At 44.8% G+C, this 23,230-nt stretch overlaps 1 protein-coding gene across 1 annotated transcript in view; it reads right to left on the bottom strand.

Annotated features, from left to right (window-relative positions):
- Positions 1–23,230, bottom strand: part of USP13 (ubiquitin specific peptidase 13) — a 103,003-nt gene that overhangs the window by 26,564 nt on the left and 53,209 nt on the right. The window contains exons 9-14 of the mRNA XM_053918113.1: positions 20,454–20,525; positions 19,790–19,883; positions 11,244–11,369; positions 9,996–10,149; positions 7,636–7,810; positions 4,749–4,837 (exon numbers count right to left, since the gene is read on the bottom strand). Coding sequence (XP_053774088.1) covers positions 4,749–4,837; positions 7,636–7,810; positions 9,996–10,149; positions 11,244–11,369; positions 19,790–19,883; positions 20,454–20,525 — 710 coding nt within the window. The remainder of the gene's footprint in view (positions 1–4,748; positions 4,838–7,635; positions 7,811–9,995; positions 10,150–11,243; positions 11,370–19,789; positions 19,884–20,453; positions 20,526–23,230) is intronic.

The following is a 23,230-nucleotide window of genomic DNA, read 5'->3' as shown; positions in this document are numbered from 1 at the left end:
GCACCATTAACTCTACATGCATGTGTCTAGGCAGAGCAAAGGGGGGCTTTTCAGATCCCTGGAGTAATCACTGGACCAGGAGACTCATCGGGACTGACTTTGTTTTAATGGAGACCCAGGGGGAAGTACAGAAGGTGGCACAACTTTACACAGAACAAGGACAAATGGAATAAGCCAGAGGTCGCCAGCCAGCAGCCAATAGACCATTTGTGGCCCAGATACTTTCTGTGTGATGTTTTTAAAATACTAGCCACAAATTCCACGTTTAAAATCAGAAGACTTTGATTTAGAAATCCAGATTCCTACCTTATTTTGGGAAACAAAGCAGGTTCTCCTATGGGTGCCCTCTGCGACAGTCTGTCACAGACTTCACCACTCCTCACTGCCCCACGACCGTGGGCGTCATATTTGTGCGGCTATGATTCTTATAGCAGAAACATGTTTTTCTAAGCCAAGTCTTTATCCAAAGTATGACACCCAAGAAAGACCAAGCTAGCTACCTGTCTCTTATACCCAATCCATTTCTTTGATTACATTACCCTCATTGGGCATTTGAGTTTGTAACCCCTAGTTCGTGATAAGTAATATGATTTAACTAAGGTTTAACCCCATGATGAGTAATGTGACTTAACTAAGTTGATAAATAAAGAATGAAGTTTTAAAGGTATTAGTTGAGCCTGAAGTGTATTAGTATTGGAGTACATTGTTTTTAACTTCTCATCTCAATTGTTCTTGTGTTGACTTATCACATACAAAATTTATCAGTCTAATACCTGGTTATATTCAGTATCGCATATGTTCAGATATAATAATAAATGGGTTCAAATGGCAATGTAGGATGTGTCTTGGGCCAGCAAACAGAAACTGAAAATAGTATCCCCCAAACCAGTTAAGATGCCTGGCATTAACAGTCCTACTTTAAAACAACAACCAAAAGAAAAGGCTTAGTTAAAAAAAATTTAATCTCAAGGAGCAGCAAAAACAAATATAATGTCTGACCCACAAAATCAATACAGTTGTTCCTCAACAGAAAAATTCAGGTTCATTAAACAAAGCTTTGGGACTTTAAATTCAGCAAGTCCATGAAATTTCATCTGAATTTTTGTTTCTTTATAGGCATTCCAAGGACAAAGAAAAATAAGAGACCTGTTTCCAAAGCAGTTCAGAGCCTTCAGAAGAAGAAATTGTTTTCTCAGGTAATTCTCAGGTCCGCAGAGAAAAGGCTAAGGGGATGAGCAGCCTGCCCTCTGCCCTCAAATCATTCCACCGGGAAGAGTGAAAATCTGCCAGAGATTCAGTCACAGCCCGGTAGAATGTCAAACAAGTGCTGTGTAAACTGTTAGGGCTGGAGGGTTCTGGGAAATCACTCCGGTCGATTTTCCATTCTTTTTACCCATTCCCCTCAGATGAACAGATGAGTCCTTAATTAACCAGTGTAAAACCTGAGTAGTTGTTTTTTAAGTGCTCAAAACGTAACTTTAAAATACTGGCAAACAGTCTGAGGTATCTGCATGAGAAACCACAGAACGTAAAACTGGACATCTTTCTATGCCACTAAGGGTAGCCTAAAAACACCATTGGAATTAGATCGTGATGGTAGGAAAATATGTTCTTATGCACTGTGTGGAAAATGAAACTCTAACAATGGTCAAGGGTTTTTAAAGTAGCAAGAAAGAAATCTAATTAAGCCAAAATCACATCCTTTCTTAATGCAACTGATTATATTCATTTTATTATTAATGAGACTTGTATTATTTAAGAGAACATCATTAGCTTGCTTCACAAGCACAGGAAAGATGCTAAGAGAAGAATGCATTTTCAACTACTGTACATGCACCTCCAAGTGTGGCCTTGGAGCAGCAGCACCAGCATCAGCCGGGAGCTTGTTAGAAGTAAAGCACACATGGACAAAGCCAAAGCGGGGACTGAGGGTGGGAGGTGGGGATGGCTGGAGTGGGGGGATCTGGTGGAGGGAAATGGAGACAACTGTACTTGAACAACAATAAAAAAAGAAATAAAGAATCCCATGTTAAAGGGTCTTCTTTAAAAAGAAGGAAAAATGAAGGAATATAGTTAAAAGAATAAAATGGCAATAAATATTAACCCATCAATAATCACTTTAAATGTAAATGGCTTACATGATCCAATCAAAAGACATAGGGTTGCTGAATGGGTAAGGAAACAAGACCCATATATATGCTGTCTACAGGAGACCCACCTCAGAATGAAAGACAAACTAAAAGCAAAGGGATGAAAAAAGATATTTCATGAAAATGGAAATGAAAAACCTGGGATAGCAATACTTATATCAGAAAAAATAGACTTTAAAACAAAGGTTATAGTAAGAGACAAAGGAGGACGCTATGTAATGAAAAAAAGAGCAATCCCACAAGAGGATATAACACTAGTAAACATTTACACACCCAACACAGAAGCACTTAAATGCATAAAGCAAATATTGGCAGACATAAAGGGAGAGAGCAACAATAATAAAGTAATAGTAGGGGATTTTGACGTCAATAGATAGACCTTCCAGACAGAAAATCAACAAGGAAACGGTGGTCTCACATGACACACTAGTTCAGACGGATTTAATTGATATCTTCAGATCATTTCACCCCAAAGCAGTAAAATACATATTCTTTTCTAGTGCACATGGAATACTTTCCAGTACAGAACACGTTAGGACACAAAACCAGTCTCAATAAATTGAGGCAGATTGACATCATCATATCAAGCATGTTCTCTGACCATAATGGTGAAACTAGAAATCAATCACAAGAAAAAAACTAAATAACACACAAGGACATGGAGGCTAAATCACATGTTACTAAACAATGGATGGGTTAACAATGAGATCAAGGAAAACAATCAAAAGATACATTGAAACAAGTCCAAATGAGGACAAAACAATCCAACAGCTATGAGGACACGGTGAGCGCAGTCCTGAGAGGGAAATCCATGGCATTTCCAGCCTACCTCAGAAACAAGAAAAATCTCAAACAATCTAATTTTACACTTTAAAACCTAGAAAAAGAATGGCAAACAAAGCTCAACATAAGGAGAAGGAAATAATAAACATCAGAGAGGAAATAAACAAAATAGTGTCTAAAAAGTTATATAAAAGATCAATTTATAAAAATAAATAAAAAGAAAAAGTATTTTCTGATATATCACCTCAGGCAAAGGGAACAAAAGAAAAAATAAATAAATGGGATTATATCAAACTAAAATGTTTTTGCATAGCAAAGAAAACCATCAACAAAATGGAAAGGCAGAATGGGAGAACATATTTACCAATGATACATTTGATAAGGGGTTATTATCCAAAATTTATAAAGAACTTATAAAACTCAACACCAAAAAAAAACCAAACAATCCAATTAAAAAATGGGCAAAGGACCTGAATAGACACTTCTCTAAAGAGGACATACAGATGGCCGATAGACATATGAAAAGGTGGTCAATGTCACTAGTCATCAGAGAAGCAAATTACAACCCCGATGAGATTTCACTTCACACCTGTCAGACTGGCCATCATCACTGAATCAACAAGTGCTGGCCAGGATGTGGAGAAAAGGGAGCCCTGCTGGTGGGAATGCAGACTGGTGCAGCCACTGTGGAAAACAGTATGGAATTTCCTCAAAAACTTAAAAATGGAAATGCCTTATGACCCAGTGATTCCATTTCTGGGTATGTGTCCGAAGGAACCTGAAACATTATTTTGACAGAATATATGCACCCCTATGTTCATTGCAGCATTATTTCCAAGACCCAAGATCTGGAAGCAGCCCAAGTGCCCACTGGTAGATGAGTGGATAAAAAAGCTGTGGGACATTTATATGGTGGAATACTATTTGGCCATAAAAAAGAAGGAAATTTTAACTTTTTCAACAGCATGAATGGACCTGGAGAGTATTATGCTAAGTGAAATAAGCCAGCGAGAAAAAGACAAGTACCGTATGATTTTATTTAAATGTGGAATATAATGAGCTAAATAAACTGACAAACAAAATAGAAACAGACTCAGAGATACAGAGAACAGACTGACAGCTGTCAGAGGGGAAGGCGTTTGGGGAGTTGGGTGAAAAAGGTGAAGGGATTCAGCAAAAAAAACACCTCAGAGACACAGACACAGACAACACTGGTGGATTGTCAGAGGGAAAGAGGGGGTGAGGTGAGGTACAAGAGGGTAAAGGGGGAAAATGGTGATAGAAGATTTGACTTAGGGTGGAACACACAGTACAATATACAGATGGTTTTGTATTATAGAGTTGTACACTTGAAACCTGTATAATTTTATTAACTAATGTCACCCCCATAAATTCAATAAATAATAATAATTTTAAAAAGTAAAATATTCAATGATAAAATAATAAAGAAATAAAGAATCCCAAGCCCTGTCCCAGACCTGCTGAATCAGCTTCTGCATTTCACCAAGGTTCCCAGGCAATCTGTATGCTCCTTAACATTTGGGAAGCACTGTTTACGTGCTAACGTGGGGGTCCTTTTTTCACTCCCAGAATCCATGCATTTCAAACCCATGACTACAGGGGTGGGTTAGCATGTGCTAATCTTGTCATCAGTGTTTATCACATACTCTGTTTCAAAAGACAAAGGTGGAAATACCGGAAAAAGAATGAAATGGAACTCATTCTGGCAGCCAATCACTCATGGCTATTTCACATGCCATACTTTTTAAATGGCTGATTTGATGTTTTAAGGAAAAACATGCACAAGATACCTACCAAACTTTTTGGGAACCCAGTCGAGGCCAAAAGTGAACTTCTTTATTTGCACTACCAAGTATTCAGGAAATGAGGCAAAGCGAGATGTTCTGGGAAACATAAGAGGATTGATTATGTCAGTGAAACAAGGCCCTGGGAACTGTGAGCACGGCTCCTGAAGCATCATACGCTTTGTGTGCGGCACCCCCGCAGTTCTGGTGACGGGGCTGAGGCGGAGCCCCCGCAAACAGATAGGCAGACACACACTCACCCACTCCTGCCCCTTCACCCTGGGTTTGCATAAAAAGACAATGTTTAAAGAAGGAGAGTGCTGTCCTTGCAGTGTGATTTCGGCCCCATCGCCAAATTATTACTTTTACTGCGGCATTTTGTATTTCTGGAAAGCGCTTTTCAACCAGACATCGGTTTGCTCTAAAACCCTTGGTGGAATTCAGTGTATGTTATATAGATTTGTAGGTGTGTGTAGACGTGCATGCATTACGTGTTTGGTTTTGGTTTTTTACAGTCGATATTATTTTGTGTTAGTCTCAGGTTTCCAGCATACTGGGTAGACAGTCACACACTTGACAGAGTGTTCCCCCGGTATTTCCAGGGGCCGCCCGACACCACACCTGGCTACCACAATATCAGTGACTATACTCCCAAGCTGGACTTCCCATCCTGTGACTGTTTTGTAACTACCAAGTTGTACTTTTTAACCCCTTTACCTTTTGCATTATGTGTTTGCATGTGGGGTTTGAAAAAGTGCCCCAAGCAATCCTGACATACTCCCACCTCTGCTCCCACTAAGAATCACTAGCTTACAGCATGGAGTTGACATAGGAGGAAACTTGGGAACTTCCATGAGGTTGACGACTGGAACTTTGAGGACCTCATTAAAACACTACTGCACCTGAATCCATGGTCTCGTGGATCCCAGAGGTATAAATATTGTGGATAAGAAAGGCTGAATTGCCTGGACTTGAGTTTGGCAGTTTTGTACACAGATTATTCAATTTGTTCACCTAATTCATGTCCCAGTTCCAGCTCATTCTCTCAATATTTGTCATCTTAGTTATAACAATCATTTCTATTTCAGTGTCAATGTGAATGTGGTAGGTATATGTAAAAAAATAAAATAAAATTAGCTGTATACATGTGCTAGAAATATCTTCTAAAATAAAAATTTCTTGGGCAGTCTCCCTGTAAAGTCCACTTTCCAAATCTAAGTCAGTGCCTTGTACTTGGAATGCTTCCTTCCAGAACACGGAAAACAAACGCAAATCACTGCTGCCCCCTAGTGCTGAAGAGAAGTCATAGTACCGGGACAGAGCAAGGTCCAAAAAGAGTACATGAATTGTGGTGGGTCTTGGATATGCTACTTAATTCACTCCAAATCCGAGGAAATCACTGACTCTCCCTGAGAAGGAAAGACTCTCACAGAAAAGGAGCAGTGGTTGAGGATTATTCAGCCTATTGTGAATACTTAAAGTAAAAAAAACCAAAGTCCAATCAACATGTTGTACACCTTAAATTTACACAGTGTTGTATGTCAATTATATCTCAATAAAGCTGGGGGGGGACAATTACAGAAATTGTTTCTACCACTATTATTGTGTGTAGATACCTAACTGCCCAAAGAGGTGTCCAAGCTGCAATGAAGTGAATAGCGACGTTTAACATACCAGCTATTATCCGCGAGGACATGTGCACCCACATGCACACATGTACACACATGCACATGTGTGCGTGCATGCACGGGTGTGTGCATGCACACATGTGTATACATGCACACGCACGCACACATACACACACAACCTGAGCAGTCCTAGGATGAAAACTTACCCTGCAATGGATAACTGATAACTGAGTGAACTAATACTAATCCTCATTTGGATGTAAAGAACCCTTTAGTAAATTATTTTAAGAAAATATGGCTTTTTTTAGCTTTTGAAATAAGCTCTTTTTGTTTACCCACTTTTGACATATGAGGTCAATTATCTAAGACAGAGGAATCCTGAGGGACGGCTGTGGCAGAGAATAGTGGTTTAGGTTTGACTGCTACTGGAGGTTGAGGTGAAAACAGCCAGCAATAGTTCTTCCATCCTCCCCTCCCCTTTCCATCAACTAGAGCTCAATCTTAGCCTAGAATAAATACGGCCAAAGCATACCTAAAAGCAGGAAAACTCCCCGGGTCAGACTTGCAGACCTCCCCTCATTTTATGCCACTGTATGCACTCATTTTCTAAACCTAAAGTGTGTCAGCAAGGGCTGGGCTGGACTGTATAAAATTAACTAAGGCGTTGACTGAAGAAAAAAAATGCTTCATGTACCACTTCATGTACCTGGCAAGGAGGCCGACAATGTGGAAATAGGACACCTCCGGCCTGAGTCCCGAGCAGCTCACCTGAACACGCTCAGCAGCCTCTCTGCCCACCGAGAGGTCCCGAGACCCCTGGCCTCCAGGTGGCAGCACAGTCAACCAAGTTCTCAGCCAAATACTTAATTGTGGAAGTAAAATCTATCACAGCGGACTTTAAATACTGAAGACGGTCATAGGTATTTTTGTGATTTCTTCATCAATATCATTCCTGCCGCGGGGGACAAGGTTTTTGGCTACACCTTCTCGGCAAAAAAAAAATTTTTTTTAAAGGCACTCCTTCCCTAGTATATAATAAGCCTGCTTCACTGAGGAGTCTCACACAAGTGAAGTGTAGAACTAAGGTCATGTGAATCACAATCCTATCTCACCACACGTGAGCAAGCATGCGCAGATACACACAATACCCATCACCACGCCCCTACCCCAGCTCCCACCTCTCAAACCCCCCTCCTTATCCCACCACCATCAAATAAGCACACAGAAGTGCATATGTGCAAGCACGCACACACACACACACACACTTACTTCACACCCGCAGACTTTGCCTGTAGGGCACTGCTCCAGAAATCATCCACGTTTTCTGGTTCAGAAAAGGCCTGAAGGCAGGCACTAAACGGTATCTTGGCACGAACCAACTCCGGAAGGGGTCTTCGGTTTGCTTCTGCTTCCCTTCTCATTAATTCGTAGGCGATCAGTTCATCTGAGTAAAAGAGCAAGCAACTGAATGTCTTTGCAATCACTCTTTTATAGACAGATAGATTTATCTATATACAGATACATAGAAATATTTTGAGAGAGGAAGGGAGAGAGAAAGAGAAACATCAATTTTGTTGTTCCACTTATTTATGCATTCATTGGTTGATGCTTGCATGTGCCCTGACCGGGGATCAAACCCATAACCTTGGCATATCAGGACAACATTCTAACGAACTGAGCCACCGAGCCAGCACCTTGATCTTATCTTCTGGAAATGAAAAACATCCCCTTTGGACAATCTTGCCTGAAGGTTTCCTCCCTGAAGGCTGGGGCAGGGTTGCTTACTTGCTGCCCTTCACGGATGCAGAAAAGCACGCACAAAGGCTGTTCTTGGGTGACTTTAGAGGAGCACTGACGGGCTACATTGAGCCATTCACATTTTTTGCCAGTTCCCCTTTGAGACTGACAAAAGGGAACGGTGAACCCTGGCCCAGGCGGGAGGTTCAGACCACGCGTGTGATACAAGTGATGCACAAACCTGGGCTCTCATTTGTCCAGAGGTCAAGGCTGGTTTACCCAAATGCCACTTTCCCATCACAACTTCTTCACACAGAGAATTTCACAGTGAAAGAAACGAGGGCTCACCTCTCCCCAGGCCCTTCTGGATGAATAGAGGTCACGGAGGGTGTGGGCCAGGGAGCAAAGGGAACCGTAAGGACTGCAGTTACCCACAGCACAGTCTGTGAGACCGACACTGCCAAGACAACTTCCGGCTGAGATGACTCACCACCTCAGATAACAGGACTGCCAACCCAGGAAGCCTTCCAACACTATCCCCGTTCCCAGGACTGAACACCCAGGGAGAAGAGGCAGTGCACTGTGAACTTCCCAAGAGTCAGCAGATCTGCTCTTGGAAACCACCTGCGAGTCAAAATTTTATGTAGATTTTGAAGGGGCCTTTCTGGGAATTCCTTTTGTATTCCAAAAAAGAAAAAAGAAATCACTCCTGATTCAGTGTCTAAGCACACGTATGTACTTAGGTGTTTTCTTAAACACATCTGACTATGCTCTTAAAATTCGTCTCCCGGTCCACCATCGGTTTATAATATGCTTACATCTAGGATTCTGGCATTTGGTGTCCCAGCAATCGATATCCAGAGGCTAACTAAATTATCAGTCTCCTTCCTCAACAAAATAGTTGCCACTCATAAATTTTAACAGTGTGTCAAACAGGATCACAGAACTGAGCAGAACGTGTAAGGCAGTATCCCTGAGGTCTGCAAGATACAAGTCTAGTTCTAAAAAGGAAACAAACCATACACCCTCACCCTCATTTGTACCCTTACAAAGGATAAGAATTTAAAAGCTGTGGGAGCTTATAGGAAATGGAAATCTTTTTACCTTGAAATCACCATCATTATCACTTTGCAATTAGCACATAAAGTTGGTTCCCCAAAACAGAGGAAAAAGGGCACCCAGGAAGCTTCTGGAATCTACAGAAATGACTCATTCATAGGACAAAGGAACCTGTCAGGTGTTTTGCCTTTTTCTGCTTTTAAAATGTTAATTCTAAGAAATAGAATTTTATCTATTCTGCCAGGAAAGAACCAGATTAGATAGACTGAAGAAACCTTCCCCTCAGACCCCAACCTGGCTGCAGTATCTCTGCCTTCTTCCTGCTTCCCAAGTCCAGAGCCCCTCTGAAGGGGCTCACAATGCCTGCATCACTTCATCGACTATAAGGGGAAACGGAAAGAGTCAGATGCCAAAGCTGGATGACATCACGAGACCTCTGCTCGCGTGTCTCGCATCAAAAAATGCAGTTCTGGTCATTTGCCTCAGACTCCATAGCACAGCTTACGATGATGCTGTTAAAAAACTTTCCACATGTCTAATTACAAATATTTTCCCCCAAACTAAGCTGACTCCAAGCCAAACACTTGGTCAAATGTATAGGCACTGAAGTAAGTTCCATCCATCCACAATCCCTTCAAAAAGTCTGTGATGTGTTTGATTCGTTTCAAAAGCAAGTCCCATGGGGACTGAGGGAAAGACGAAAAGGGACGGAACCGCGCCGTCGGGGCTGGGAGTCCTGGCGGAGCGGTGCAGGGGCTGCACGGTGTGGTCTGCTTGCAGGGGGCTCACGCGTGAGGGAGCACGCTGCCACCTCCCCACTGTGGACCCGTTACCCTTGTTGGTCGCCGCCTCCATGGCCACAGGCAGCTGCATCAGGTAGTCCACCCTCTCCGTGTAGCGGACCTTCCGGGTCTGACAGCACTGAATGCGTTCTTCCACCAAAAACCGGAACACATCGCTTGGATTTTCTGAGCCAATGCGGTTCCTCTGAAGGTTACATTACATCAGGTTAGTGGACTTTTGAATATTAAGCCATAAATAAAAATCAGCATAAAATCAAGTACAACTGACATAAAGACCTGGGTGTTACGAAACGACCCCTCGGGACATGCCATCTCACCAGAGAACTCTAACAGCAAAACACTGGTGTTTATCTACAGTCCCCACGTGGGGATCGGCTTAACAATCTATGATTCCTCTTGTGAATTAATATTATGCCGCCATTAAAAGTCACAGGAGAGGGCCTGCCCTGGACCGAGTGAGGAGAAAGGGGAGGAGGAAGCCGAGCTAAAGGAACAGAAAAAGGGCCAGGCTGGGGAAAGTGAAGCCATGTATGTGACTACACGCATGCACTCGCGAGGACTACATGCAGGTGAAGAAGAACCCCCACTAAATGCGAACACGTAACGGCACGGAGAAACGCTCACGGCGGGTGGACTGGAAATGCTGCTTCGAAACCACGTGGGGGCAATTACCAAATGCACCTGGGAAATGTCTGGTGGCCAGACACCCAACTGTTAACACTGGTTCTTTGTAGGGCCTGGTATTCTGGGTGATTTTGACCTTCCTCCTTTGTACCTTTCTATATTTTCCACAAAGAACACATATAGAATCGGGAAAAAAAGTTGTTTTTAAGAGGGGGAAAAAATCGTTAATCATAAATTCTTAGTGGCTTTTGAAAACCACAGCATTTATTGTGACTCAACTCTGCTGTGAGCAAAGTGTGGCCACCTCTGAGTCAGGGTAGGACTCCAAATACCACACAGGACCCTCAGGAAGTTTTGTCACCAAAAACAAAGGAAAAGGAAAAAGAATGGTGAATGAAATAACTGATAAACACTCCTGTAACAAGTACAAACAAACGGAGAGCAAGGAGATGCACAAGGGCCTAGAAAACAGGACACAAGGAGCCGTCACACTGAGTGGGCTGAGCAGAGACACCTCAAAGAAGTCGACTCTGATGGGGCTCGGGCAGGGGGAGACTTAGGTCGGGGGTGTGGGGACACTCTGGCCGAGCCAGGGAGGGCTGTGCTTAGGAGCTGGGCACACTTCCTACAGCCCTTTGAGCATTTCTGACTCACCTCTACTAGATTAACCAGGTGCAGGAAGAATTCCTGGGCATCTTGCTGCCTGTTAGAGGAGAATTCCGGGTGACTCTTGCTTACAAAGGCCTTAAACATGCGTGGAGAGATCCCATTCTGTTGAGGCTAAAATAGAAAAATAAACTCAACTTACAAATGTGGACTTTCCTACACGTTAACAGCATTAAGTGGCAAGCAGAGGGGGGTTGCCGTAAACCCTAATTTTCAGATGAGAAAACTGAAGCCCAGAGAAGCGAAATGAGAACACCAACATGCCCTGGATGTTTAGTGCACAACCGTCCACGCACTCTGAACTTGATCTGAGAACAGGGCGAGGCTCTTCCTGTTAAGTCAAAACTAAAGACGTGATCGATATCCCACTTTCTAAGAGAGACACTCGGCCCTTGCAACCTCACAGGATTGCTACCCGGTGGCCAAACTGCCTGTTACAGCCCACCGCAGAGCAGGCTAGAGATGCCTGAGGCAGGAACAGGAGAGAACCCCTGGCAGAGACAGAAATGGCACTGCATGCCCCGGGAACTCCTGCAGAGCTGCTCTGGGCTCCAGAGCACAGGGAGCGGCTGGAGCCTGCTCCTCACCCGGAGAAGCGGGAAAAGGCTGTCTGCAGCTGCCTGGATGGCAGAGCGGGAAGAGGGAGTGGCAGGGACAACTCCAGCAGGACAAGAATGTGTGAACTTCCCCAGAGGCTAAAGGATAGCACAGAAGGCAGCCAGGCTCCTCCAGAAGGGATGCTGCGTAACATGATGGGAGGTCAGCTGGCCAAGGAGTCTCGGGGCAGGAGCCAGAATGGGGGATAACAGGGCCAGCTGGACAGGGTCAGGAAAGGTCCTCGTGGGGGTCCCTCAGGGTACAAGTGGGGGTCCTCTCTAAGGAACTATTGATGTGCCCCAGCTTGACTCTGGAGGGGCCAGAGGAGATGGCAGGAAGCAGAGGTGGAGCAAGGAAAAAAATGCCAGAGGATGCTGATGCTGACCCTGCTGCACTGCTGGTTTCTGAGACTCCTGAGCTTGGTAGGGGGAGAAGCTGTAAACCGACCTTGATGCGAACTGGACCTTTTAATGCTGGTAACGTGAAGGAAACCTAGGCAACAAGTGGGAAGAGTCTACATCGCCTTGATGACAGAGGTGGGCTCATGATAGCGCCGTTTCCTGCATCCCCTCCCAGTTCACCCCATCTAATAATGGGGCACCTAACACAATAACCCTACAAAGAAGGTAGGAGCATTGCCCCCATTGTACAGCTAGGGAAACTGAGACTGGCAGAGAAGTGCCAGGTAGGTCGCTCCACTGAAAGTGGTCTTACAACCGGATTATCACACAGCTCACAAAGAGCAGAACCAGAACGAACGCCCAGTTCTGATGCAGGTCCTGGCTCACCTTAGCAAAAACGGAGTGGTGGCCATAGCACATAGTAGGTCTCACTGACACAAACCTCACCTGGCCAATCAAGCTAAAGAAGAAATTCACGAGCTCTCTGCACATGTGTGGTTGCTGTCTACCCACGTCGCGAACCACCACGCGCTCAGCTCCCAGGCCTCGTCCCCTCCTCTGACATCCAGAGAACTTGCTCTGTGGGCCAGCAAGTGCCCCGACCTCCTCTCACTTTCAGCCTGCCCTGGCCCGTCTCCTCAGCCTGACTGCAGTCTGGCTGGCGGAGGCCACGTCTCACAGTTCTCCGAGATCTCCCGGGCATCCTGGTCAATGCCTAGGGACGGGACACCACGACAGGTGTGCACAAAATCACACAGTCAGATGCAGCAGGTGATGGGAAAACTCCCACAGCCATCGGCCAAGGGGCAGCTCTACATATAAAACCTCTCCAACCTGCATGTACTAAACACTGTTTCTAATAAAGCTCAGGTGAATTTCCTGCCTCCCTGAAAATGTATCTGATCTAGTCATCCTGCATTTACTGACCACCTACTTCCTGCAAAGCACTACTGGGGATTGGGCCCTCTGTGGGCTGACGGACAACACACCATCTGTAACAAATGGACGAGATCGCTGCAGGGGACCTGAAACAGCAGCCCTTAGAGAATTCGGAGGGTGTGGGACCTGGACAGAAGTGACCGCTTACACACACATGGCTTCGGATGTGCTCCCAGTGATATGTGAAGACCAATTTACTGCATTTTGCCATGTATAATGCACACTCTTTTGCCCAAATTTCTGAGGGAAAAATAAGGATGTCCATTATATATGAGTAGTGCCTGAAATACCTTGTATCTGTTCTTGTGGTTTGTAATTATTTGTTACCATAGTATATTCAAAGTATGTTCATAGTATCCTAAAACTCCTTTATAATACAAAAAACAAATATCTAAATAGAAATAAATAAATAAATAAATGAGTAAATAAATAAATAATTGAATTTAAAAATCAAAACAAAAGCTTTTTTCCCCCAAAAGTTTGGGCCAGAAACGTAGATATGCATCATACATGGCAAAATACAGTATACCTGATAATTCATTTTACTACCTGTATATGCACCTCCTGAAAGCTATGTGAAAGTTGTAACTTTCTTCATTCATGATGCTGATGTATATCCACTTAGTATCAGCCGACACAAGCGTGCAAAAATGATCCTTATCTTTGTGCACAATGGCTGACACTCATTCACTCGACGGAAATTTCCTGAGTGCTATAAAATGTCAGACACTATTCTGGGTACTTGGGTGAATATTTACTAGGTCCAGGCACAGTTCTGAGCACTTAGTATGTGTATCTTGTTTATCTCTCCCAGCCTCGTGAGGTGATTAATATTATTATTTATTCCACTTGACAGGAGAAAACCAGCGCGGGATCACAGCTACAAAAGTCAGTCTTTCTCTGTCTCTGTCTTTTGCCTGTCTCTCTCTCGGGTCCTAATACTGCTTCTTGCCCACAAGTGACCAGTGCTCATCTCTGATGACCCTGAGTCCATCTTATCAACACAGTATGCCCTGGACTCTGGGTAAGCCCTCTTCAAACCGCTGCTAGGCACCGCGGGGGCCAGCACCACAGGCAGGCCCGCAAGCATTCCCCTCTACCAGCAGCGTGGAGGCCCCACTTGGAATAAATCCCTTCACACTGTGCATCCCTGGGTCGGCATTCACACAAGCACACACTCGCTGCCTATTCCGGATGGAGGCCCTTCTTACAGGCTGTGCTTCCAGCCTGGTGCGGCCTGCCAGTCCCCACCATAGCAGTTGCTTTGGAAAGTTCAACAGGTCACTAAATTCTGAGAGGCTGCCTGCTGCTCTGTGCCACCCTGTGGTCATACAACTGGGAGGAGATGCTTCAACAGAGACCCTGGGGAAAAGCCCAGGAAACCCCAGACACTCAGAATGAACTGTGCCCAGCCTCATTCACTCCCCTTCTATGCCTCTTCTCTTTCTGTGCCCATTTCTTTTCCCTCAACAGACCTTTCTTAATACTTTGTTCAACGGTTCAGCTACAGCTTGAGAATTGTTGGTCCCTGAGAAGTTACTTGGAAAAGCTGCTTCGCCAGGGAGATGGGACCTCTCCCTCTGCACTCCACACTGCGGACCAGCTCCTGGCTTTCACGGCTGGGTCAGAGCTCTTTAGCTCCCACTCAGCTATTCCGCACTCAACGCCTTGATCGTTAGCCAGCCCTATCCACCTGCACCCATGCCCCCCCCCCCCTCGGTGCTACCTCTGATTTCAGAAGGGAGGTCTCACAAATTCCCAGGCTCACCAATTACTGTGTTCACTTCATATCTTATGTATCGGAAAGTCAATAAAAAAGTTGAGCCTGAATCTAATTAAGCTTCCAGATCTAACTTCCAATTTATAAGAAACACAAGCTAATCAACAGCTCACGGAAGCAATTGTTAGAGGAATCCTGGGCAAATGATCCAGCTCCTTCAACAAATCAATACCGTGCGAAAAGAAAAAGAGAGGACTTGAAAAAGATGCGTTTGACTCCGCAGGGAAAAATCTAGACATGGACTGGGTATTAGATTTACCAAGGGACAGCTACTCATTTTGTTACGCTTCTAACACTTTAAAATCGTAACATGATATTTATATTCCTTTTAAAAAGAAAGGATTCTAGTTATAGATGCATACTGAATATTTACAGGTGAAAAGGAAGATACGTGGATTTGGGGTGAAAATACTTCGGGGAAAGGAGAGGAAGGAACGCAAAGAGTTCCGTTTGGGGGAACAGAGGAAACCAAGTTGGCAGAACAGTGACAGCTGAAGGTACCTAGTGGTACATGGGAACACATTACACTTTACTCTCTACTTCTGTGCATATTTGCAAATTTAAATAACTTTTTTTTTAATGGGGGCCAGGCTCTGGATAAGGCAGTTTCTTACTTACAAGAAACAGAAAGACCAAATAAGAACCAAAGAACTAAGTCAAAGAAACCAGTTTCCTGGTTGGCAGTGGGTTGGTGACATCACCCGAGTGTCCCCCTATGGACCTATCACTGCCCAAGATGACAGGGAGAGACCAAAAGTGACCATGAGTCAGACCTGCCTTCAGAAATCTCACCCCCACTGTGCGCCAGCCCTTGGACACCTAAAGCAATGGCTTGTCCTGACAAGTGACTTTGTGAGACACAGCCCCAGAGAGTCTCCAAAATAGCAACCACCTCAGGAACCAGTTGTATTTATAGGATACTGTACTTATTTTCTCCATCAGCAACTGCAAAACAGATGAGCTAATACTAGGGAGAGGACTAGGGTGTTCAGAATCTTTCCCACCCGCTTACGCGGGCTTTCTGTTGACCACCGAACCAAGAAGGCAGCCAGACACGGTCCATTCATGGTCCCCTGAGCCTAATGCTTTAATTAATAAACAAGCAACATGACTGAGGCTTTGTATCACATTAGAGCAACTCTTGTAAGGCTACAGGAATGAAAATAAATCCATCTCGGTGGGACATATACATTGTAACACCACAGGAATGGAAACAGACCCATCTCAGCCTGTCCCCAATTCACACGTGTATTGTCATCTACTGATTCAAACTTTTAAACGTAAACCCTGAACCGGTAGTTCCTAACCCAGATCCAAAGGAGGAACACAGGGCATTCCCCAAGCTATTTCTCATGTTTCAGAAGGTGAGTCAAAAATGTTACAACTGCCCAACCCAAGAAAATGGAGGTTGGTGAAAACAAAGTTCTTAGTTTAAAATTACATCACCTCCAAGTAGAACATTTTTATCAAAAACTGAGGCTAGTAACGATGTATCAAGGATTATTTACATAGGACATCAAATGAATTCCTGCTTGAGAAAGTTTGTTCAGAAAACAACTGTTTAAAACATGTTATCTTCAGAAGGAAAAACAAATTATAGAGTACTCAGTATTAAAACTTGTGAAAGCACTGTCTTAGAATGCATAAAAACCAGGAATATATTTTTTGAAGAAGAAAAAGTATTCTTTTATAGTGAGGTTTTATCTACCACAGATGCAAGTTAATTTTAAAATCAATTCAAGAATGTATGTAGAAATGGCAGTGCCTCCCCCAAAACACTGCAAATCCCTGTACAGATGAAAAAGTCTAATGAAGTAAGCATACATAAAAACTAGATTTCACCTTGGTCTGCGGCCGACCATTTTAATGCCAGGAATATATTCTGGAAGTGATGCAAAATGTCAGACAGAGGTGAGAAACCCAGGTTACTGGTCGACCTGGTAACTCTGCAAACCCGAAGCACCCCTTCTGTCATCCACCCACCAGCAGCCACACACACAGGCACCAGGAGCCTAGAACTAGTGGAACAACGGTGAGGGAAGCAGGATGGCGCCGCGGTCAAATGCACAGACTCAGGACGGGGCTGCCTGGTGGAAAGCCCAGCCTCCCACACGCTGGCTTTGGAACGTGAGGCAAGGTCTGAGCATGGGTGAACACACAGGAGAGCCTGGCCTCTCGTCAGAACTGGGCAACGTCAGTACCCGCAGCAATGGCGGTGGCCCTGTAAAAAGGCACGCCCGCCACACGGCTCTGACCCGTCTCCGCTCTCTCCCCTCCACCACACGTTCCTCCTGCAATCCATCCTCTTGCCTGCTTCAGTACACCTTCTTTCCTCTCACGGGGCACGTCAGGCTCCTCTGTAAGTCGCAAGCACTAGCGGCCTGGGACAAGACCAAAGGGCCCCGATAGCTGCGAGAGGAAAGATTCTCACAATTTGGTTTCTCTGAAACCAACTGCCAGTGAAACTTCTGCTGCCCCCCACTGTGAATGGAAGTAGAGATTTCGCTACGCATTACTTGCCTGTTTAAGGTTGGAACTAACACCTTCAGAACCACACAGAATGATCAATTCAAGCTCATTTTGAACAATCAAGGGACCCTATTGATGTGGCGCCTTAGAGCCAAAAAAGGCTTTTACAAGTCATCTAGACCAAGGGTTACACACCCAAATACACAGCCCATCAGCCAGGTCATGAATCACCGGAGGGAGGGAGCCAGCTGGGGGCTGTGTGATGGAGGGCTGCTACCCAGCGCCAGCCAACTGCTGCCAGGCCTGGGACTGCCAGAGCTTCTGAGTGTTCAAGAGAAGCTGGAAATTCAGACATTTGTGCGTGGGCCAAGCAAAACACACCTGCAGGACATAAGCGGCCCAGGTGCTGCCAGGTTGCACGCCTTGAGCCAGACAGAGCCGGGGTTCCCACCTGCAATCCTCAGACCCCTGGAGATCACAAGCTACTACACAATAGTCATGAAATCCAACGGCAGGGAGGGGGCAAGGGCCCCCACCACTGTTGGCAGACTGAGTTAATAATGCAGCTTATTCACGTAAGAACTGGTTTTTTCCTCATGTAAAAGGACTCTGTGATATTAACAAAAATAAATGTTACTTCCAAGCATTGCTACATTGACGAATTTTCATTTCACATTTTCTCAGATGAAGAGAGTCCGAAAGCCTAACGGCACTCATGTAACGCTCACAGACTTCATTTGTACTAGAGAGGGCACCCCACACGTGGGATACTCACAACCACCACCCAGAGACCATTTCTGCCGTTTGACTGCTGAGACTGAAAGCTCACGCTGCTTGCCGTGGTCCCACAGCCCCCGGCAGGCCGGGAGAGGGGGCCAGGCTCCCACCTCCCATCATGTCTCCTCCTCCACCAGGGAAGGTGGACTCTGCCCCTAGGAGTGGCCCAAGAAGTACCTGCCTGGATAAAAACCCAGGATAAGTGTGATCAAAAACAAAATTTTGAACCAAGTTTTTTCATCACCATCTCTTCAAAGTTTCACAAGGGCTTAGAGGTAGAAGAAACATGGATACCCTGAAACCCCAGCCCTACATTAAAACCACCTCTTCAACCACGTCCCAGATGAGGTTCTTCCCGTCTTGGCTGGATAAGAAACTCATTATCTTGCAAGGCTGGATAGCAATGCAACTAACTAGAGAACTCGTCCTCCTGCCCCCACCACACTCTGATGTCCTGGCCTAGCCACTCCGAATGTCCACACCCCTCTCTACCCTCCTCAGGACCAACTTCCTTCTCCCCACCCCCAAACACGGCCTCTGTCTGTTCATAATCTCCCCTCTCAACCACTTGCTCCATTTCCCCCACTAACTGGCTTCATTGCAGAAAGTTCATTCGCTTTCGATTCTTACTTGCGGTCTGCAGGCATTAGTTAAGGATGACTGGTGTAAGACGAGAGCACAGAGGTCAAACGCTCAAGAGGCAGAAGTGGAAGAACTTGCCCGCTAAGTCAAAACAGGGCACTCTGAAGGCAGAGCAGGTGTGGGGGAAGTGGGGCACGCATTCTGCCCGGGACATCTGCAGCAATCGGAGCCAAGGCTGCCAGATACAGCCGTGTGAGCTGCACAGTACGGAATTCCAAGGGCACCGCCCAAACAGACTGGGTTGCGAGGAGCGCCCTCTGGAGTTGTGTAACGGAGCAGCCCAGAGAGGCATCAGTGGCCCATCCTGCAGGTGCGTGGAAATGCAAGTCTGCCTATCGGGTGAGGCACATCTTTCAATCATTCTATCGATTAATAATGGCTGAATGGCCAACTGGGTTCTCAGACTTGAGTGCACTTGTGAACCCCCTGGCAGCTTACCAAAAATGAGGACTGCCCAGCCCTCTCCAGAAATTCAGCACCCTCGGCTCAGGGGCGGGGCGGGGGAGACTTGGAAAGGCTGTCTTGTTGTCTAACAACCAGCCTCTTGAGAAACCCCAGCAAACAAAGCTGAGGCTTAGGGGAAGGAAGGCACTATAAGGGCCAAGTCGGTGTTACCAAGGGGACATGTGTGTGTTTTATAAAGTTTCTTCCTTCCATCTCAGCTCTATTTCACAACGAATTTTGTTTCTGAAGACCCTTAAAGATGGCAATCACGTAAAATCCACACAGCAACTGCCACTAGAAGCCCCGCCTCGGCTGATCCTTTTGGGAGAGCGTGCAGGCAGCCGCCCGCGACTCTGAAACGAAACAGCTGTCCTGACAGCGCGTTAGATTTACAGCCACCACTTGCCAAATCACAGGAAACCCACATTCTAGCTGGTGAAACCCCTCCGCCCTGCATACCACATGCCAGCCGCTCAGACACATACCTTATGTTCCTCTTTCATCACCTGCTCAATGAGTTCAGATTTCACGGGAGGTTTTGAATACTGGCCTGAGAGAAGGCCGTGTCCTAACTTAGTCCTGGGCAGGAGGGAGAAACAAAAACAGAAGGGTCATTGTTGTTTCCCCTTAGAGATGTTAACATTATCTGCGAACTTCATTACGTGTAGCTACTTTCAGGCGGGCCGCTTTATCTCAATTACTCACAAACAACTTATGTACTTGATTCTACTTGATACTGATTCCATTTTCAAATTTTCCTCAGTACTTTACAGATAATTTTATTAATTTCTTTCTTCTTATAAAAGTAACATGTGAGTCCTGGGTGGGTAGTTCAGTGGTTAGAGTGTCGTCTCACTTACACCAGGGATGCAGATTCGATCCCCAGTCAGGGCTCACGCAAGAGTCAACCAATGAAACCATAAATAAGTGGGACAACAAATTGATGTCTCTCTCTCCCCACCCCTGCACTTCCTCTCCCTCTAAAGTAAAACAATTTTTTAAGTATCATATGTTCATTTTAGAACACTTTTAAAAATATATAAAATGAAGAATAAAATAAAGAAAACTAACTTTAATTCTGCAACCCAGAAACAACCACTAGGGATACTCTGCTGGAGACTTTTCTTAAAAACTAAATTGGGCACTTACATCTGTGTGTTGAAATCCTGTGTTGGATCTAAAGGAGAGTAGTCAAATATCCTTGGAAGATTTCCTACATACCTAGAAAACGGGAAGTGGTGGTCAAAACACAGACACTCAGCCAAGAGAACCAAAATAAGACATCGTCCTAGTTAGGACTTTCTTACCTTTCAGTCAAAATTAAATCATCCCCCTGAAGGCACGTTTTTCCTGAGCTCCCACCTCAGCTCCATATTCAGGGGCCTCCCCAAAATGCTTGTGCTTTTATCAGTGGACCTCACCCCTGCTGTGAGGTAGAATCCCCTGAAGAGTTTCTTGAAAAAAATGCAAAAGCCAGAGCCACTAACTTCCCCACCCCCCTCCCATGTTCTGATTTCACTGCCTAAGACTGAGGCCTGGGATTTGGGCTCTTTTACAAGTTCCCCAAGTGATTTCAACATGCAGCCAGAGTCAAGGACCAGTGGCTCAGGCCATCGCAACTGCCATCTCAAAAACAAATGATAAGGGTGGGAATTGTTCCAATCACATCCAAATGAATAATGATGATGATAGAGGTTTCTCGAGGGTTTCACATGTTACCTGGCTGAGTCTTCATTACAACCCCATGAGGAAGTGATTAGAATCACTGCTCCATTTAAAACATACAAGTAATCGGGGTGCAAAGTCATTAGGTAGCTTTCACAGCCACCCAGGGAGAGAGTGATGAAGCCCAGAGGGACCCAGGCAGCCTGGCTGCAAAGCTGTGCTCTGAGTCACCCTGCGGCACCTGCCCACCCTCGGACCCTTGGGCAGTCCACAGCCCTCCTCCTGACCAGCCCATACTGACGGCAGTGCTAACGCCAACCGCCCACCGCTGACCTCACTGTGCAGTCATTCCTTTCACGTCCCAAATTCATTGCCTATTTCACACCCTCTGCTTTGTGTTGTCCACCTTTCCCTCTTCAGACTCTGACTCCGAGCCGGAAAGAATCCAGAAGCAGATCCCTTTCCCTGCCCCAACGTGCAGGGTGCTCTGTGCACTTCCCTGACCTCACCCCCACCTCTCTCCCCAGCCCACAGCGCCTCAGCCACCTGCCCTCCTTCCTGCCCCAAGGGCATGCCAAGCTCACTCCTGCTTCAGGGCCCCGCCATCTGCTCTCCTCCCTGGAATGCTCCCTCCACAGACCCTTCTGGGCCTGATTAAAAGTCACCTCCCACCCTTCCTAATTCTCTATCACAGGACCCTGGCTTACTTTCTTCTTGGCATGCATCAGTATTTGCAATTATATCATTTACTTATGTTCTTGTGTATTATCTGTCTCTCTAGAAATTACGTACTAGAATAATCTCCATGAAGGCAGACACCCTACCTAAATCATTGCCTCTCTAGCACTAGAACAGAATCTGACATGTAAAAGACACTCAATAAATATACGCTTGAATGAATACATGCACAACGTGTAATCACAAAAACCATTTCCATAATTGACTACCCACAACCCTACAGAGAAAGCATTACTGCAATAAAGCCTTAGCAGAGAACCATGACACCTAACAGTCAGCGATGACCTCTAACTGGATCCCTCAACTGCTGGAAACCTCAAGTAGTGACACCTGCTGTCCACAGACTCAGAATTTGTGTCCCCAATTATGTACCTACATCAAAATGAACACAGCACGCTTCTCAGGGACAGTCCGTTGAAACAGCTTATGGATGTGTCCCTAGGGCCACAATTCCAACCAGAAATTTTTCAACAGACCAAGAGCCAAATAATGGATAAACCAAACTTTGTATCCAAACTATTCAGAGCCAGCGGCCACACTGATGAATTCTTAGTGATACACAACATGATTAACTCATCACGATCTAGTCCTTTCATACCTCGAAACTTGACAAAACAAACTCCCTGGGAAGATGAACATCTGTGAAAAGGATTATGTTTTCAGGCAAGACTGGTGGAGAGGAATAAAGTTAAACAGTAAGTTTTTGATGTCAAAAAAAATCCATTTTGCTAGTAATTTATATTCCTTTTCTAATCCACGGGGAATATCATCCATTATAACAAAATTAACTTAAAATACTGAAGGAACACTACGCAATTTTTTAAATATGTATTATATCTTCAGTTTGTAATCCAGTGGTTGTCAAAGAAAAAACCAGAGTTTTGCTCTCTGAGAATCCATCTTAGTTGTCATTCAATTTGTACACGAGCTTATTTAGGTTTGATCCACATCAGAATTATTTTGAGATGCAAACGGGGTCCAAACGCCAGACGGGGTATCCAAGAGTCGTTCTCAAATTACACTGTGATTGTGCGTAAGTCACCTCATCCCTCCGTGGGTCACTCTCTCTACTTACAAAATGGAGGCCCTGCTCCTGGACCTAACTCCAGAGTCAGTCCTGCTGGGGGAAAGTGTGTGAAGAGAAAGTATTTCGACCCAGTGATATTTGGTGGGGAAAAAAAAGAAAGAAAGAAAGAGTATGAATAATAAGTTGCTTGTGTTCTAATATCTACAGTAAATATTCAGAACCCAGAATATAAAATATTAGATAATGTAAAATTCTAAAACCCTTGAAACAAGACTGAGGTGAGAGATTTGAATCACAGGCATAATGTACATTTTTTTATTGAAGAAAAAATTCAGAAAGGTAATGTTCATCAAACTCTGGAGTGTGGAAAGAATTTTCAAAAACTACAGGTTGTTTTATAACGGGACTAAATGGTACTGAAAAAATAGATTAAATTAAAAAAAAAAAAACTATGGGTTGTAAATCACTAAAAGTGTTGTCGGGCTTTGTAACAAAA

This window comes from Desmodus rotundus, chromosome 2 (assembly GCF_022682495.2).
Source record: "Desmodus rotundus isolate HL8 chromosome 2, HLdesRot8A.1, whole genome shotgun sequence".
Taxonomy (NCBI): Eukaryota; Metazoa; Chordata; class Mammalia; order Chiroptera; family Phyllostomidae; genus Desmodus; species Desmodus rotundus.
The sequence above is the reverse complement of the archived record's forward strand: the minus strand, read 5'-3'. Positions and strand labels throughout refer to the sequence as shown.